Source organism: Oncorhynchus mykiss, chromosome 22 (assembly GCF_057628025.1).
Source record: "Oncorhynchus mykiss isolate SJ-2025 chromosome 22, ASM5762802v1, whole genome shotgun sequence".
NCBI lineage: Eukaryota > Metazoa > Chordata > Actinopteri > Salmoniformes > Salmonidae > Oncorhynchus > Oncorhynchus mykiss.
Genome location: NC_143043.1, coordinates 11,167,660 through 11,185,581, shown reverse-complemented (window position 1 = coordinate 11,185,581; position 17,922 = coordinate 11,167,660). Strand labels below are relative to the sequence as shown.

At 43.4% G+C, this 17,922-nt stretch overlaps 1 protein-coding gene across 2 annotated transcripts; it reads right to left on the bottom strand.

Annotated features, from left to right (window-relative positions):
* Positions 1-575: 575 nt before the first annotated feature.
* Positions 576-17,715, bottom strand: me3 (malic enzyme 3, NADP(+)-dependent, mitochondrial). Of its 2 annotated transcripts, none has more exons than XM_021578831.3 (15): positions 17,348-17,715; positions 16,076-16,296; positions 10,721-10,851; positions 10,216-10,365; positions 10,011-10,086; positions 9,743-9,904; positions 7,962-8,065; positions 7,776-7,885; positions 7,397-7,494; positions 6,605-6,718; positions 6,201-6,306; positions 5,882-6,024; positions 5,507-5,680; positions 3,511-3,609; positions 576-3,356 (listed from the first exon to the last, which is right to left on the bottom strand). In XM_021578831.3, the coding sequence occupies exons 2-15, from the start codon at positions 16,289-16,291 to the stop codon at positions 3,195-3,197; spliced, it is 1,845 nt and encodes a 614-aa protein (XP_021434506.1). In that variant the 5' UTR covers positions 16,292-16,296; positions 17,348-17,715; the 3' UTR covers positions 576-3,194. The 2 variants fall into 2 exon arrangements, with proteins under 2 accessions (XP_021434506.1, XP_021434507.1); XM_021578832.3 differs by having other exon boundaries at positions 17,362-17,682.
* Positions 17,716-17,922: the final 207 nt, after the last annotated feature.

The window sequence follows — 17,922 nt, the reverse complement described above, 5'->3', positions numbered from 1 at the left end:
CACGATAGGCAAAGGGGAGACGTGGGGGTGGAGCATTGAAGCGAAGAGACTCAGAGAACCGGATATAATGTGTATTATAAACTGGGTGGTTCAAGCCCTGAATGCTGATTTGCTGACAGCAGTGGTATACCACAGGTATGACAAAACGTTTATTTTTACTGTTCTAATTACGTTGGTAACCAGTTTATAATAGCAATAAAGCACCTCTGGGTTTTGTGCTATATGGCCAATATTCCATGGCTGAGGGCTGTATCCAGGCACTCTGTGTTGCGCTTAAGAACATCCCTTAGTCACGGTTATTCAAGTGATCCTGGAATAATAAGGCCTATATAAAATGTAAAGAGTTGCCCTTCTAGTTACTCTTCCTGTCTTTCAATGAATAAGGCCTATAAAAAGTGTTGTTCCTCTTGTTTCAGGGATGGCTGTTGCCTGCTGATAGACCAGTGCTCAGGGCTGCAGCGATGTCTGCAGTTTAAGAGACTCTCCAGCTACAGTGGAGAAACCAACGTGTGGAAGGACACATGCTACATCAGCAGCATGACACAAAATGTGTTAATCAACAAAACACTCAGTAGTTTTGCTAACAATATTCACTTAGTGCCTTTTTTTTATTCCCTTCAAAACATACATTTTTCCTTGAACCCCAAATAGAATTCCTTCTGTGGTGCATCACGCCTAAGCAGAGCATAATATTATCTGGGGGAAAAGAAAATATAACATTTACCATGTCTGTCATTACCTTTGGCAAAAACACCTAAACCGAAACAGGCAACGCTTTATACAAAACTACACACACAAAAAGATACAACCCCTCCATTATTAAAAAAGCATACCCAAAGAGGCAATCACATATGTAATTATTATAGGCGCTACTCTTGCTCTCGAGAACCCAAGGCATTCTCAGCTATAAGCACTGCTTATTGGTGGGAACATGTGAACTATAGCTCGACGCTCTGTTTTAATGTTTAGAAACGTCAATCATCATCGTTGCGATACGGTTTTGGAAACATATGGAACCTATCTTTCATATTAGCGAGTAAGAATGCGAGTAAGAATCTTACCAAATAAAAAAGATGAACTTACTGAAGCAGGTTTGCAGACATCCATACAATTGTATGCCTACCGTTGACGAACTACACTTCCTCTCCAGTTATGCTTACACAGGTGCTCGTGCACGATAGATAGCTAATAAGCACAGGTGGTCTTCTGTAAACAAGCGCTGCAACATGAAGAAATGGCCGTGTGGGAACACCAACGCTATAAAAGGTGTGTAGTAATTTAACCTTTTTGTTTTTAGAAGAAAAAAAAATTGCCAATATGAAAGCTACTTTCCATGTTTCCAAAATCATACCGCAAGCGATTTGTGTTAACGTTCAGAACAAGCGTCGGTGCTCTTAACAAAACTCCCCCGGCCAGAAGTTACCGTCATTAATAGATGCTAAAGGTAGTTAGCGTCTATGCATGGGCTAGTGGTACACTAGTGTTTATTAAAGCTTCCTCTATCATGTACACAAACGTCGGGCACCGCACAAACCTGAAGTCCCTTGTGGCTCAGTTGGTAGAGCCCGGCGCTTGCAACGCCAGGTTCGTGGGTTCAATCCCGACGAGTACGAAGAAAATATAAAATTGCACTCACTACTGTAAGTGAGATAAGAGTGTCTGCTAAATTACTCAAATGTAAAAGTCAGTTCCTAATGGTAATGATGTCGGGGATAAAAACGTAGCTAATCATCTCGTTAAAACTCTGACACGCATCAACAGGGAAGTCTAGAATAAAAATACAAGATGAACAGGGTGTCCTATTTTAAATTCTATAGGTTATCTAACTGGTCCTCTTGTAACCCAGGCTTTGGCAGGAGTGTAGCCTAAAGTATGAAGTGACAACAGGGAGCAAGAAATTGTCAGTTAATAATATATTGGAGTTGTGCTTTAAAATCAATGATACTGCAGTGTGAACCAGCGTGTACATATTCTTTGCTAATAGCTGATAGAATCCTCCAACTAAAGACGAGAATCTGCAGGATATTACATGTGAGGTCAGGAGGTCAAACGGAGGCCGGCACTATGAGGGTTTGCGTTTATGTCTGGACAAGAGGTCCATCTTAACAGTCTAAAACTGGCGGTCTCCTCCTCTGCTTGTCTCCTCTCTTTTATCGAGACTAATTTGAAAACAATGGACAGGTAAAGGCGATAAGGGATTCACCCATCCACTTTTCCAAGCAAAGGAAGCAAGGTAAAACTATTGAGATGCAACCTACAATAGATGACAGAGACCTTTTCAGGAATATGCCATTTCTGCCTATTAGTTATTAAAGCTAGTCCAAACATGCTCAACGGAGTGTGTTATTAGGGGTTTGGTGACACAGAACAGTCTGTCTCCAGATTCTGTATCAATCACAAATAAATAATCTCAAAATAGAATATATAGAACTGATAGGGTTCCCTCAAGTTACACATGAAATGTCGTGGCACTAACCTGGCAATTTGATGATATGGACACATATACATACATACATATATATATATATATATATATATATATATATATATATATATATATATATATATATATATATATATATATATATATATATATATATATATATATATATATATATATATATATATATATATATATATATATATATATATATATATATATATATATATATATATATATGGTAAACAAAGCAATTACAAAAGTCAAGGGGGACATCAAATGAAATGACTGAAACTTCAGAAAAATACCCCTTAAATTATATTTCTGCTGGTTAACCATTTGTAATCTCCTACAGATGTACATCCTATGTATTACATTCTATGGGCACTGGGGAGTGTCTAGAGGCAATGGAGTGTCTCGTCTTGATGACCTAGCTGCAGAAGGCTTTGGGCGCGTTCCTCTGCCCAGGCGTTGAGGACACATGCCAGATCTTACAACGCCTGGATAGGTATTTTATGTATGAGTAAACCACATATGTTATAGCAATCTGGTGCCGGAAGGCACTGTCGATGCCGTGGAATGCAACCATTGGTTGATGCATGCAACGTCTGAGCAGGGGAACGCGACTGTTGAGTGATTGGTGAAATTATGCGAAATCTGGAGAGGCGGTAGCGCATGTCTGATATGTGTAGCTCCCTTGTGCTGTACTGAGGGATCGAACGTTGGGGATAGAAAGAGAGGTGGCTGATGGAGTTCACACGTCCTGGACTTTCATGGCGTCCTGGGGCCAGTCGTAGGTGTCCTGGACGAAGGAGTCATAGTCGGGGCTGTAGACATGGGAGAGCACAAACGCCTCCTTGTCCTTGGGCTCCGGGTACAGGGAGGCAATTTTGTGTCTATACGCATAGTCAACCACCTGAGAGATGGGTAGAGAAAAATATAAATTAGTTACACAGAACACTAATGTATTGAAATGGAGAAAGTGTCTTTCTCTGCAGTAACAAATCTGTGTTGATGTGGGAATGTAATGCTGGTATTGATGGTTTTGTGGGGTGGAGTCGGTCTCTAACCTTGACAGCGATCTTAAAGGACACTTCTCTGATGCCGTTGAGTGGAGGGTAGAGTCTTCCCTCGGCCAGGTGCTCCTCCGTTACCATGTCAGCTATTGCCTGAGAGAGAGAGAAACAGGAAATGAAAAAGAGAAGTAAAGAAATGGAGGGCTCTATGCTCTACCACTTTGGACTTGAAATTATACAATGACTGAGGTTAAAGTGCAGACTGCTTCTAAACACTTCTACATTCATGTGGCTGCTACCATGATTATGGATAATCCTGAATAATCATGAGTGAGAAAGTTTGACACGCATATCATGCCCCCAAGATGCTAACTTCTTTCCATTACAATAACAGGGGAGGTTAGCATTTTTTTTGGGGGGGGGGTATGATATTTATACCTCCAACTTTCTCATTCATCATTATTCACGATTCATTCAGAATTATTCGTAATCATGGTAGCATCCACATGAATGTAGAAGTGTTTAGAAACATATTACATTCTTATTTACAATAAAAGTGACTCCAAAATGACAATACCGTATTTACCAGTCATTTCTATTGGGCACAAAATAATCTGAAACGCAACCAAAACAAACAGAAAATGCATCCAACAAGTTTGTAGAGTCACAAGCTTGATGTAAAGAAGTGCATTTGTACCAATACTATTGGTCCTCTAAAATGGGGGGGACTATGTACAAAAAGTCCTGTAATTTCAAAACCGTTCATTTGCCTAGCTGATGGGTCCTTTGATCCACTGTCAGGAGAGTCATGGCATTGTGTAGATTGATGAATAAGGCTGTACTGTATCAAAATATGGAAAAGGGAAAGGGTCTGAATACTTTCCAAATGCACTGTATATTCAAAGAGCTTCTATATGCTCCTTGAGTTGCCTTTCCTCCCACAGACACGTTTCCATAAAATCCCTGCTTCACTCCTCCCGCAGCCATTGGATAGGCATATAATGCCAATATGCTATGGTCTAATTTACTTTCACTTGCCCACTGTAACCCACTATAACCTACAGGTTATGGGTTACTCAATCTAGTGGGCTGCTGAAAGTTTAGTATGGGCTGCAAAATAGTGGTGTTGTACAAATGTGGAGGGCAGCTCGACATGTGACACATACACACTCATAGCTCCTGGTCTCCAGGATCCCAAGATAATTAGCATGCAGTCGTTAGAAGGATAGTTGCCATAAGGGGGAACTACTGTTAGTTAAGCACCATGGATACGGTCATTAGTTGAAATTACGCACCAATTTTTTGGGACCAATGTCTCTTTCATCATTTAGGCCTCACTGTTAAGATTTTCTAAGCTACTGTAGGCTTTACGAGGTGTTCGCCTAGGCTACGCAGCAGAACGTTGCAGTGAATTCGGAGGGCAGACTGACATGGAGTCCTAGGTCTCTTCGCAGTCAGTGACAAAAGTTTCTTAATTTAGTTGTGCTCATAACGCATCATGACCATTTTAATAAAGTATATGCCTATAAGTCTGAAGTAGCCAGGGGGAAACTTGGTGTGTGTGTGTGTGTGTGCGCGCACAGTGACACTGGTTACATGTGCGCCAAACCTTGCCTCCAAAGGGCCACAGTTTGTGACTCACAGCACTCGCCTTTACCCACTGCAGTGGTGTGTGTAAGATATTTTGCATTTTGGATGTGTCTCCCTGCACACTGTAATAGTGCACTTTAACCACATATTTAGAAATCGCCCAGTTTTCCTAACCACACCAATATTTCTACTTTCATTTTTCAAACAATACAAGGTAAATTGGAAAAATAATAGTAAAATACATGGTAGAAAAATTAGAAATTGAAACAGTTAAAATGATATTTTACGAGTGGACAGAAAAATGTTGAAATTGAAACTAATATTATATTATTCAACTTGAACAATAGTATTAGATCATTGGATTGATAAGCATTACATACAAACATTCCCCAACAGCAGAGGTAAAGAGTGTACGTCTTTCTTTGAAAATGAAAATGTAAAATTAAGGCAAAACAGTTACCTCGGCTGTGGTGAGGAAGATGTCGTCCGAGATTTGGCGCACCCCACAGGCGATGACCCCCAATGCCACGCCAGGGAACACGTAGGCGTTGTTCCCCTGACCGGGGATGAAGGAGCGCCCGTCAGCCAGGGTCACCTTATTAAAGGGGCTGCCACTGGCAAAGATGCCCCGCCCCTGGGACAGAGGAAGAAAATGAGAACGAGAGCGAGCGACAAAGTGAGAGAGAGAGTAAAAAAAAGAGAGCCTTAATTCTATTTCAGATCATTCTATTTCTATGACAGCAAGGATATTTAGTAAGCGTACATTGATTGGCACTCAAACAAGGGAACAGTGAGTGAATGTCTATTCTCTAGGTTAGGATCAGAGTTTCAGTACCTCGGTGAGTTGGTAGCACTGCTCGGCGGTGCACTCTGCCTTGCTGGTGGGGTTACTCAGGGCGAAGATGATGGGCCTCTCGTTGAAGGACGCCATGTCCTTGATGATCTTCTCAGTAAACGCCCCTCCAATGGCCGCCACTCCTGCACACAGGAGAAGAAAAGAGTACTGAGTGTGAGAACAAAACATGCATATCTTCCTGAGATGCTCTGCAATGTTGAGTTTCTGTCCAGTGTCCATTATTGGTCTGTTTCTAAAGAAACATGACAGATGAGCCTTAGTTACACTGGTGAGACAATATGTGATCATGGCAACTGACCGATGAGGGCGGTGGGCTTGACGGTGTGCACCACCTCCTCCAGGGTCTTGATGTGGGCGTGGTCGTGGGCAAACTCCTCCTTCTCATGGTTCAGGTTTCCTCTGCCCTGTGGGTCACACCATGGTAACATCAGTCAGTCTGACATACAACTGGATCCCGTTCAGGAGGCTGTAACGTTCTGAACGTTACCCATAGAACTGACTGACATTATTCCCTATTCTACATGACAGTGCAGCATAACTGATCTACGTGATCTTTCTATCTGAAAATTCTGTAACATTGCATCCTACTGAACACGACCAATGTCTTGGTGGACAGCTCAGGAGAAGGCTGATTAGATCAACGTTTTGATGCTATTCAAGTGTATTAGGAGGTTAGCTATGATAATATGGCATTTCTGTTACCTTGACGATGAGGCCCCTGGAGTCGACCATCCAGATCTTCTTTGCGGCTTCCGTGGCCGACACCCCCTCCTTCGCCATGGCCATGATTAGCAAGTGGGCAATGCCCAGTGCAGCCTGGGTAATAAAAAAAAGCAGTGGTAAAGTCCTTAAATGAAAATACTTAAAAGTTCTCCTTATGTCGTTTTGGGGGTATTTATATTTTTGACGACTTACTTCACTTACTACATTCCGAAAGAAAATAATGTTCTTTTAACTCCATACATTTCCCTGATACCCAAAAGTACTTATTACGTTTTTATTACTTAGCAGGACATGAAAATGGTCAAATTCAGAGACTTTTCAAGAGAAATCCCTGGTCAGCCTCTGATCTTGCGGACTCACATGCTTCGTTTGTAAATTATGTGTTAGTGCCCCTGGCTATCAGTAAAAAATAATGTTTTTGTAAAAACGATGCCATCTGGTCTGCTTAACATAAGGAATTTGAAATAACATACTTTTGATACTTCCAAAAATATTTTTGCAATTACATTTACATTTGAGTCATTTTCTATTAAGGTATCTTTACTATTACTCAAGTATGACATCATTGTAAAAAAGACAGTTCCATGATGAATCCTGCTACTAAGCAATCTACCCAATCACTGCCATGCAACATGATGATTTTCAAGCCATTTCATCTGCATGCTTGTGTTATCTTTCAAGGCTTGATTCAAGAGAGTGAGGTTTCCCCCCAAAAAATCTACATATTTTGGTGTTTATAATGAACACAGATCAGCGCGTTTGTCCTCTTACCTCCCCAGCCCCCTGGAACACAAAGGTGTGGTCTGACAGTTTGTTCTTGGTGATCTTCAGAGCAGCCAAGACCCCAGCTACTGCTACTGAGGCTGTGCCTGGGAGAGAGTGAGTGAGACAGGGAGAGAAAGAGACAAGCACAGGAGAAATAAGAGAGAGGGTGAGAAACAAGGGATGGGTTATACGGTTGTTCTCAGAAGTCAGAATGGTTTTGCACATCCATCTTTCAACAGTACACAAAACTCTATTATGCGTCTCTGACTAAGACCACAGGAGGGCTTCAGTCATCCATACAAACAGGAGGGCATCAGTCATCCATACAGCAAATAAGGCGTATGGAGTGCGAGTAGATTTGACAGGGAAAAAGAGAACAAGTTACCTTGGATGTCGTCGTTGAAGGTGCAGTAACGGTTGCGGTATTTGTTGAGGAGGCGGAAGGCGTTGGAGTTGGCAAAGTCCTCAAACTGGATCAGGCAGTTCATTCCATACCTGCATTCCGTGGAGCAGTGAACAGTCAGTCAAATTACACACACACACACACACACACACACACACACACACCTACTTGTCAGTAACTGCCTGCATGAACTCATCGATGAGGTCATCGTACTCCTTTCCTCTGATCCTCTTGTGCTTCAGGCCGATGTACAGGGGGTCTTCCAGGAGTGCCTGATCAAAAATAACATTTCACCCTCAAGCTCTATGACGAGAGCCTCCGGGAAATAAGGGAAGTAACTAAGTGATAGTGGAGCCCTGAATTCCAAATCATCATCTAGCACCTGTCCAACTCCTTCAGATCTACAGGAGGGGCTAGGGGTCCATTTGGAATTGAACAACACTGTTATGCAATCTTGGTGAGTCCTAAAATTATTGTATTCTTACCTTAGCCCTACTTAGATCTCACTGCCATACAACTACCAGCAGCATATTTAGTTCACTAGGTAAGATATAAACTCACAAATATTAACACATGTTAAGTTTGCTAAGAACATAAGATTCAATAACTGAGACATAAACTGAACAAGTTCCACAGACATGTGACTAACAGAAATTGAATAATGTGTCCCTGAACAAAGGGGAGGGGGGGGGGAGTGAAAAGTTACTTTCAGTATCTGGTGTGGCCACCAGCTGCATTAAGTACTGCAGTGCATCTCCTCCTCACGGACTGCACCAGATTTGCCCGTTCTTGCTGTGAGATGTTACCCCACTCTTCCACCAAGGCACCTGTAAGTTCCTGGACATTTCTGGGGGGGAATGGCCCTAGCCCTCACCCGCCGATCCAACAGGTCCCAGACATGCTCAATTGGATTGAGATCCGGGCTCTTTGCTGGCCATGGCAGAACACTGACATTCCTGTCTTGCAGGAACTCACACACAGAACGAGCAGTATGGCTGGTGGCATTGTCATGCTGGAGGGTCATGTCAGGATGAGCCTGCAGGAAGGGTACCACATGAGTGAGGAGGATGGCTTCCCTGTAATGCACAGCGTTGAGATTGCTTGCAATGACAACAAGCTCAGTCCGATGATGCTGTGACACACCGCCCCAGACCATGACGGACCCTCCCCACCTCCAAATCAATCCCGCTCCAGAGTACAGGCCTCAGTGTAAAGTTCATTCCTTCGATCTGACCATCACCCCTGGTGAGGCAAAACTGCAACTTGTCAGTGAAGAGCACTTTTTGCCTGTTCTGTCTGGTCCAGTGATGGTGGGTTTGTGCCCATAGGCGACATTGTTGCCGGTGATGTCTGGTGAGGACTGCCTTACAACTGGCCTCAGGACAGCCTGAGCACTGATGGAGTGATTGTGCTTTCCTGGTGTAACTCGGACAGTTGTTGTCATCCTGTACCTGTCCCACTGGTGTGATGTTTGGATGTACCGATCCTGTGCAGGTGTTGTTACACGTGGTCTGCCACTGTGAGGACGATCAGCTGTCCGTCCTGTCTCCCTGCAGCGCTGTCTTAGGCATCTCACAATACGGACATTGCAATTTATTGCCCTGGCCACATCTGCAGTCCTCATGCCTCCTTGCAGCATGCCTAAGGCACGTTCCCACAGATGAGCAGGGACCCTGGGCATTTTTCTTTTGGTGTTTTTCAGAGTCAGTAGAAAGGCCTCTTTAGTGTCCTGGGTTTTCATAGCTGTAACCTTAATTGCCTACCGTCTGTAAGCTATTAGTGTCTTAACGACCGTTCCACAGGTGCATATTCATTAATTGTTTATGGTTCATTGAACAAGCATGGGAAACCGTGTTTAAACCCTTTACAATGAAGATCTGTGAAGTAATTTGGATTTTTACAAATTATCTTTGAAAGACAGGGTCCTGAAAAACTCCCGGTAGAAGTACCTGGTTGTCGGTGCCTACGTCCAGCAGGACTGGTAGACACTGCTGGGGTGGCACTCCTCCGCAGGCAGTGTACAGGGCCAGTTTACCCACTGGGATGCCCATGCCGTAACTGCCCAGGTCGCCCAGACCCAGGATACGCTCTCCGTCTGTCACCACAATGGCCTGGGGATACACACACACGGTTTGGTTCACATGGTGAAAATTGTTTACACCCTTATGTCCATATCCTGTACCATGGAGTAAAGTGTGTGTGTTAGGCACTCCTTACCTTGATGTTCTCCTCAGGCCAGGAGTTGAGCATGGTGGCGATGTGGCCTTTATCATGGATGGTGATGAAGAGACCTCTGTGGGATACATGCTAACACTTCAGAACCACTATCATCACACAACAATTCACTGGGTGTGTGTGCGTGCGTGCGTGGGTGTGTGTGCGTGCGTGCGTGCATGTATGTGTGTGTGTGTTTCATGTCTACCGTGGTCTCCTGAAGGCCAGTCCATACTGTTGGCAGGCCAGCCCTACAGTGGGGGTATAGACAATGGGCATGAACTCCTCTACATCAGACGTCAGCAGGCGGTAAAACAACTTCTCATTCCTGTCCTGCAGAGTCATCAGCAAGATGTACCTAAGAGAGAGAAATGGAGAGAAAATGGGGGGAGAGAGAGAGAGAGACAGAGAGAGAGGGAAAGAGAGATTCAGGGAGAGAGAGAGAGAGAGAAAGAAAGAGAGAGAGAAGGGGACAGAGAGAAAGAGAGAGACAGAAAGAGAGAGGCAGACAGACAGAGAGAAAGAGAAAGAAAATGGGGGGAGAAATAGAGAGAGAAGTGGGGAGAGAGAAAGAAAGCAGAACAAGGTGAAACAAAGACCAGTAAGTGATGAGGGAGATTAAAGCTACTGTATTTGTGTATTTTTAGCCATCATACAGTATGTGTGTTGTGTGTGTTTTATTTGCATCTGAGTGAGTGTGTGTACGCGCTCACTTGTCGAGGGGGTTGCGGCCCTCATAGCTCTTCATGATACGGAGCACCTGGACATCCTGGGAAAGGTAGACGGGGGGCAGCAGGCCGTGGATGCCCAGCTGCAGGCGCTCCTGTAGGGTGAAGGCCATGCCCTGCAGGGGGGTGGAGACGCACACATCCAACATAAAGGGTCAACGATAGCGCTGTGTAACAGACACCATCCAATGTTGTAGCATTGGTATAGCTAGCATTGATCTAGCTAGCTCTTGTTCACATAAACACCCAGTTATCAGGCCTTTACAAGTATTGTCTTCAATAGAGAAGCTTTAGAGCTTTAGCTGTGTTGTGGTTCTGATCATGTCTTGAGCATTCCTTTTTTTTTTAGGCCTATTGCATGTAGGGAAATTCATATAGTTGCTCAGGGGGCTGACCGGACCCCAACTTTGTGGTCTGGTTGTGCTTAGTGCCACTACTCTGTCATGTCAGTATTCTGGCGTTCCCTCTTTCTCACACACTCGTTCGCTCTAGCTCTTCTTTCTTTCTTCAAATGGAAAGAATTCTTCAGAAAGCAAGAGGCTCGTCATGGAAATAAATCAAATGTTCAGGAACTTGCTACTGTAAATGTGCTACTATTGTAGTGTCAATATGTAAAGTTATGATAGCCTAATGTAACACTCGCACCTGGGGTTTGGTCCATTAATAATAAACAGCTGTTAATATGTCAATCACAGTGACACACGGGTTTCTGGATCAAAAAGGGGCTTAGTTGGTGGGCGTGGCAGGGGGCGTTGCAATCTGCGTCGTCAGCCCATCGGTGCAGCTGAATTTAAGAGAACATTTTAGAGGCCCCCCATCTTGGCGGTGTAGAGAAATCTTTGACTTTTTAAGCCAATTTTGTGCATTGTACTAATTTATCCATAAAGTTCAGATAATTTTTTGCAGTTTTAAAGCAGATTTGCTGCAATTCTGTACATTTTGACATGGAGCTGAAAGAAAATGTTGCAATTTTAAAACAAATGTCCTGCTAGTCTACATATTCTGCCATGGAGCGGAGATAAAATGTTGTAGTTCTAAGGTTAATTTCCTGCAATTCCATGCATTTTGCCATGGCTAATGCCGTGTTCTTTTTGGAATTTTCAAATCACCCTGACTGTCTAGCTTTTATTTTGGTGATTGTTAGTACTCAAAGATTATATTATGAAAAAATATATACTGTGCCTTAAGAAAGTATTCATACCCCTTGACTTATGTCATTTTGTTATGTTACAGCATTAATTCAAAATGTATTAAATATATTTTCTCACCCATCTACACACAATACCCCATAATGACAAAGTGAAAAGATGTTTTTAGACATTTTTGTTAATTTATTGAAAATTGTGAAATATTTCATTTGCATAAGTATTCACACCCCCAAGTCAATACTTTGTAGAAACCCCTCCGGCAGCGATTACAGCTGAGTCTTTCTGGGTAAGTCTCTAACTGCTTTCCACACCTGGATTGTGTAACATTGGCACATTATTCTTGTCAAAATTCTTCAAGCTCTGTCAAATTGGTTGTCGATCATTGCAAGACAACCATTGTCAGGTCTTACTATAGATTTTCAAATAGATTTAAGTCTACCACTCAGGAACATTCACTGTCTTCTTGGTAAGCAACTCCAGTGTAGATTTGGCCATGTGTTTTTGGTTAATGTCCTGCTGAAAGGTGAATTCATCTCCCAGTGTCTGGTGAAAGCACAACCCCGGCGCCGACAAAGATGGCCGCCTCGCTTCGCGTTCCTAGGAAACTATGCAGTATTTAGTTTTTTTACGTGTTATTTCTTACATTGGTACCCCAGGTAATCTTAGGTTTTCTTACATACAGTCGGGAGGAACTACTGGATATAAGAGCAAAGTCAACTCACCATCAGTACGACCAAGAATATGACTTTCCCGAAGCGGATCCTGTGTTCTGCCTTCCACCCAGGACAATGGATCGGATCCCAGCCGGCGACACAAAACAACGACGCCGTAAAAGGGGCAAACGAAGCGGTCTTCTGGTCAGGCTCCGGAGATGGGCACATCGCGCACCACTCCCTAGCATACTACTCGCCAATGTCCAGTCTCTTGACAACAAGGTTGATGAAATCCGAGCAAGGGTAGCATTTCAGAGAGACATCAGAGACTAACGTTCTTTGCTTCACCGAAACATGGCTCACTCGAGAGACTCTATCGGAGTCGGTGCAGTCAGCTGGTTTCTTCACGCATCACGCCGACAGAAACAAGCATCTTTCTGGTAAGAAGAGGGGCGGGGGGGGGGGTATGCCTTATGATTAACGAGACGTGGTGTGATCATAACAACATACAGGATCTCAAGTCCTTCTGTTCACCTGACTTAGAATTCCTCACAATCAAATGTCGACCGCATTATCTACCAAGGAAATTCTCTTCGATTATAATCACAGCCGTATATATTCCCCCCCAAGCAGACACGACGATGGCCCTGAACGAACTTTTTGACTCTATGTAACCACATATCCTGAGGCTGCATTCATTGTAGCTGGGGATTTTAACAAGGCTAATCTGAAAACAAGACTCCCTAAATTCTATCAGCATATCGATTGCGCAACCAGGGCTGGTAAAACCCTGGATCATTGTTATTCTAACTTCCGCGATGCATATAAGGCCCTCCCACGCCCTCCTTTCGGAAAAGCTGACCACGACTCCATTTTGTTGCTTCCAGCCTACAGACAGAGACTAAAACAAGAAGCTCCCGCGCTCAGGTCTGTTCAACGCTGGTCTGACCAATCTGATTCCACGCTTCAAGACTGCTTCGATCACGTGATATGTTCCGCATTGCATCCAACAACAATATTGACGAATACGTTGATTCGGTGAGCGAGTTCATTAGAAAGTGCATTGACGATGTTATACCCACAGCAACGATTAAAACATTCCCAAACCAGAAACCGTGGATTGATGGCAGCCTTCGCGCGAAACTGAAAGCGCGAACCACTGCTTTTAACCAGGGCAAGGTGACCGGAAACATGACCGAATACAAACAGTGTAGCTATTCCCTCCACAAGGCAATCAAACAAGCTAAGCGTCAGTATAGAGACAAAGTAGTCTCAATTCAACAGCTCAGACACAAGAGGTATGTGGCAGGGTCTACAGTCAATCACGGATTCCAAAAAGAAAACCAGCCCTGTCGCGGACCTCTGAGACTATCACAGTGCAGGTGCATTTATACGGAGACTTGATTACACACAGGTGGATTGTATTTATCATCATTAGTCATTTAGGTCAACATTGGATCATTCAGAGATCCTCACTGAACTTCTGGAGAGAGTTTGCTGCACTGAAAGTAAAGGGGCTGAATAATTTTGCACGCCCAATTTTTCAGTTTTTGATTTGTTAAAAAAGTTTGAAATATCCAATAAATGTCGTTCCACTTCATGATTGTGTCCCACTTGTTGTTGATTCTTCACAAAAAAATACAGTTTTATATCTTTATGTTTGAAGCCTGAAATGTGGCAGAAGGTCGCAAAGTTCAAGGGGGCCGAATACTTTCGCAAGGCACTGTATGTGATGTTAATGGGGATTTTTCCCCTGAGTCAGATGAACTCGTGAGAACCTAAGAACTGTTTGATGGTGTGATTGTTAAAACGCTTTAATAACTGGTGATATAAAATGTCCTTCAATATGATGAGGGGTGAATGGGACTGTGTTAGAGATTAATGGTCATAATTGAGAGCAGACTTTGGAACAGTAGTCTGGAGGATGAAAGGTCATGTATTGGTCCCTTTCTACAACTTACAAGTCTTTGCTAGGTAAAGCCCCGCCTTATCTCAGCTCACTGGTCACCATAGCAGCACCCACCCGTAGCACGCTCTCCAGCAGGTATTTTTCACTGGTCACCCCCAAAGCCAATTGCTCCTTTGGCCGCCTTTCCTTCCAGTTCTCTGCTGCCAATGACTGGAATGAACTGCAAAAATCACTGAAGCTGGAGACTCACATCTCCCTCACTAGCTTTAAGCACCAGCTGTCAGAGCAACTCACAGATCACTGCACATAGCCCATCTGTAAACAGCCCATCTAACTACCTCATCCCCATACTGTTATTTATTTTGCTCCTTTGCACCCCAGTATCTCTACTTGCACATTCATCTTCTGCACATCTATTACTCCAGTGTTTAATTGCTAAATTGTAATTATTTCACCACTATGGTCTATTTATTGCCTTACCTCATTTGCACACTGTATATAGACTTTTTCTATTGTATTATTGACTATGCTTGTTTATTCCATGTGTAACTCTGTGTTGTTGTTTGTGTCACACTGCTTTGCTTTATCTTGGCCAGGTCGCAGTTGTAAATGAGAACTTGTTAAATAAAGGTTAAATAAAATTAAAAAAACATTCACAAACATTTAAATTAAGTGCAACAAATACATAAGTAATTCAACCACAAGATGGAAATACATTATTCGCACACATACATAATCTGACACACACACACACACACACACCTGTGAGATAGAGCAGCAGTTAGAAGCCCGAAAGTAAAGCCATCAAGGAAGCACAGCTGACTAGCCACGGCAATTACACTTTCATAGATAGATAGAGAGAGTTGGGTAATGCAAAGAGCAGACTAAAAACACCTATACCCTATAATATGAAAATGTCTGGTGTACAAAAAAGGCCATCAGTGTTTTTTTGTGTGTTTTTGAATCATGTTTCCTCACATAGAAAGTGCAGAACAGCAGTTATAACAATGGACAATTCCTGTCCAGTCCAGTCTCATTGGCATCAACACGATGACCTAGAATAACCTGAAGAGGGGTGTAACATGGCTCGTTTTGGATCGGGCTATAGAGAGGCTATAGAGATCCCAAGGCCCAATTTAACCTACATCTGCAGGGGCAAACAATATCAGTATCAGAAACAGAACCATACTTGCATTTCACTCTTCACCCTTTATATCTATGTTACTATAATGTTCCAAACCAGACAGTCACACCCCCTTTACCTAAAGCTCTCTTATCAATGGGAACTTTGACTGACCTGATACTTACAGGTAGTTTTGCGAGCCAATGCTAACTAGCGTTTGCGCAATGACTGTACCCATAGACATCCAGTCATTGCACGAACGCTTGTTAGCATTGGTTCGCAAGAATACCTCCAACTTCCTTCATACTGGAGACAGAGACATAAAAATTGTATCCACGAGTTCATCTGACACTGGGGGAGTACAGAAAGGGCCTAATTTACAAAATCCTAAAGTATCTAGCCACACACACTGTTTAACATCGCAACATATAATCTCAATTGTCTAAATGAGTGCAGTGGCTTTTCATCTGATGGCACTGCACTGTCTGTGGTGGTCTAGGGATTTACCTTGTTCAGGTGGGGGTTTCTGGTGATGTCATAGCCACGCTTCTTGGTGCTGACGCTGCCCTTGCGGCTCGAACCCGAGTGGCACACTCTGACAGCCTCGAGGCAGGTCGCACGGGCCACGGTATCAGGATGGCCTGTTGTGCCCGCGAGGACCCTCATAGAGCCCGCTGTCATGCGTCTGCACAGCGACACACTCCTGCCTGGTAGGGAGTTCATATTTCCTGTGAAGAGAGAGGGCGGGAGAGGTGTTGACTTTTCCTAAATCACCTCTGTTTAAAAAGAGAAGGGTGGAACTGCAGCCTGAAATTCGGGGAGTTCCTGCATGTGGGCATTCCTGCATTTGCAGGAACCCTCTAAATACTTCTATTGGTCCATTTTTAAGCTATGACTCTGGTATATAGGCGGGAGGCAGGGGCATTTCAGTACAGTAGGTGGCGGTAATGCACCATAAAGTTGGATGCCAACTGCTTATAAATCCCACAGAAGAAAACGCGGGGGCAACAACAGTTGCTAGCTTTTATTTATTGAACCTTTATTTAACTAGGCAAGTCAGTTAAGAACAAAATATGATTTACAATGATGGCCCACCAAAAGGCAAAATACCTCCTGCGGTGACGGGCTTGGGATTTTTTTTATTTTTAATAAATACAGGACAAAACACACATCACAACAAGAGAGAAAGCATAGCTATATAGCTATCCATATGGGCACTGTTATCATGCAGTTCATACAATGACGGCTGGGGTTTGTTTGGTAAGCGGGAACGATGACACTGTGTGCTAGTTTAGCTAGCTAGTCCAGGAGGGACTCCTGTACACGACAGGGGGGCGGGGGCGTTCATGCAGTAACCAATGGGATGCCCGAGGGCACATGCAGGAATGCCCCGAATTGCGGCCTGCAGTTACATACTATTTTATTTTTAATAAAAAATACAGAAGACCTAGAATTTCATGCACGCAACCTGCATACCATCCAATGTCAGCATACAGTTGGCCTCCACATACACATACAGTAGCCTAAACAACGCTAGGCCCTGAATCTATCACGTATGGCTAAGCATTTAATTCAATAAGGAAGTTAATTCAACACTCGCAGTAGGTAAACAACAGGTGCCATGATGATGATGATGGCATTGTAAATACGGTGTTTTTCAGTATCCATCCTAATCGACAAGTTAATTTAGCATCTTGTTGTGCAAATGTGAGCTATATATGGTCTCCAAATATAGGCAGCAGCACACACATTGGGTTATTTACAAAACAAACTAAGTACCTTTAGCTCGCTACCTGAAAACCGTTTGACGCTGCCCTTGAGTTCCTATCCGTAAAAGCCTTCAATCTTCATAGGGTTTGGTGGCAGACGACTGTTTTTCTCCGTCGCTGATGTTGAGATGAATAGTCTGAAACAGCTGATACAAGCTTCTTTGACATTGAGGCTTTCACTTCCCAATGAATCTGCAGAAGAACCGCCCTTTTCGTCAAGACCGTCCAATCAGATAAAGCGAAATGTGGTTCATGTCCCTACGCTCCTCCTTCCTGTTTCTGTGTACTGTATTTTCCATTGTTAGAATTTATAGCTCTTCCTGTATGATATCAAAGAGAGTACTCGCACAGGCAGAAGGGATAACCCAGACACATCACAGGGGCTATAAAGCTGAAGCATCCGTTTACAACGGTTTCTCACCACCAAAAATGGTAGTGAGAGGAAGTCTAGTCGCGGGTAGTGGGAAATGGAACGAGGAGAAACTGGTCCGTGTCTGCTAATTTTCTTATTGATGAAACATCTGATCTCAATACATTTTCTGTTCGCAAAAGTCAAATCTGTTACGAACACAGTGCAGTAAGTTT

What these genes read in the sequence shown, in the direction of transcription:
- me3 (XM_021578831.3), bottom strand. Translation starts at nt 16,291, where the DNA reads ATGAACTCCCTACCAGGCAGGAGTGTGTCGCTGTGCAGACGCATGACA. An exon ending in ATGCAGGCAGTTACTGACAA is followed by an intron (nt 7,886 to 7,961) that starts GTAGGTGTGTGT and finishes CACGGAATGCAG; the next exon opens with GTATGGAATGAACTGCCTGA. An exon ending in CTTCAACGACGACATCCAAG is followed by an intron (nt 7,495 to 7,775) that starts GTAACTTGTTCT and finishes ACTCTCTCCCAG; the next exon opens with GCACAGCCTCAGTAGCAGTA.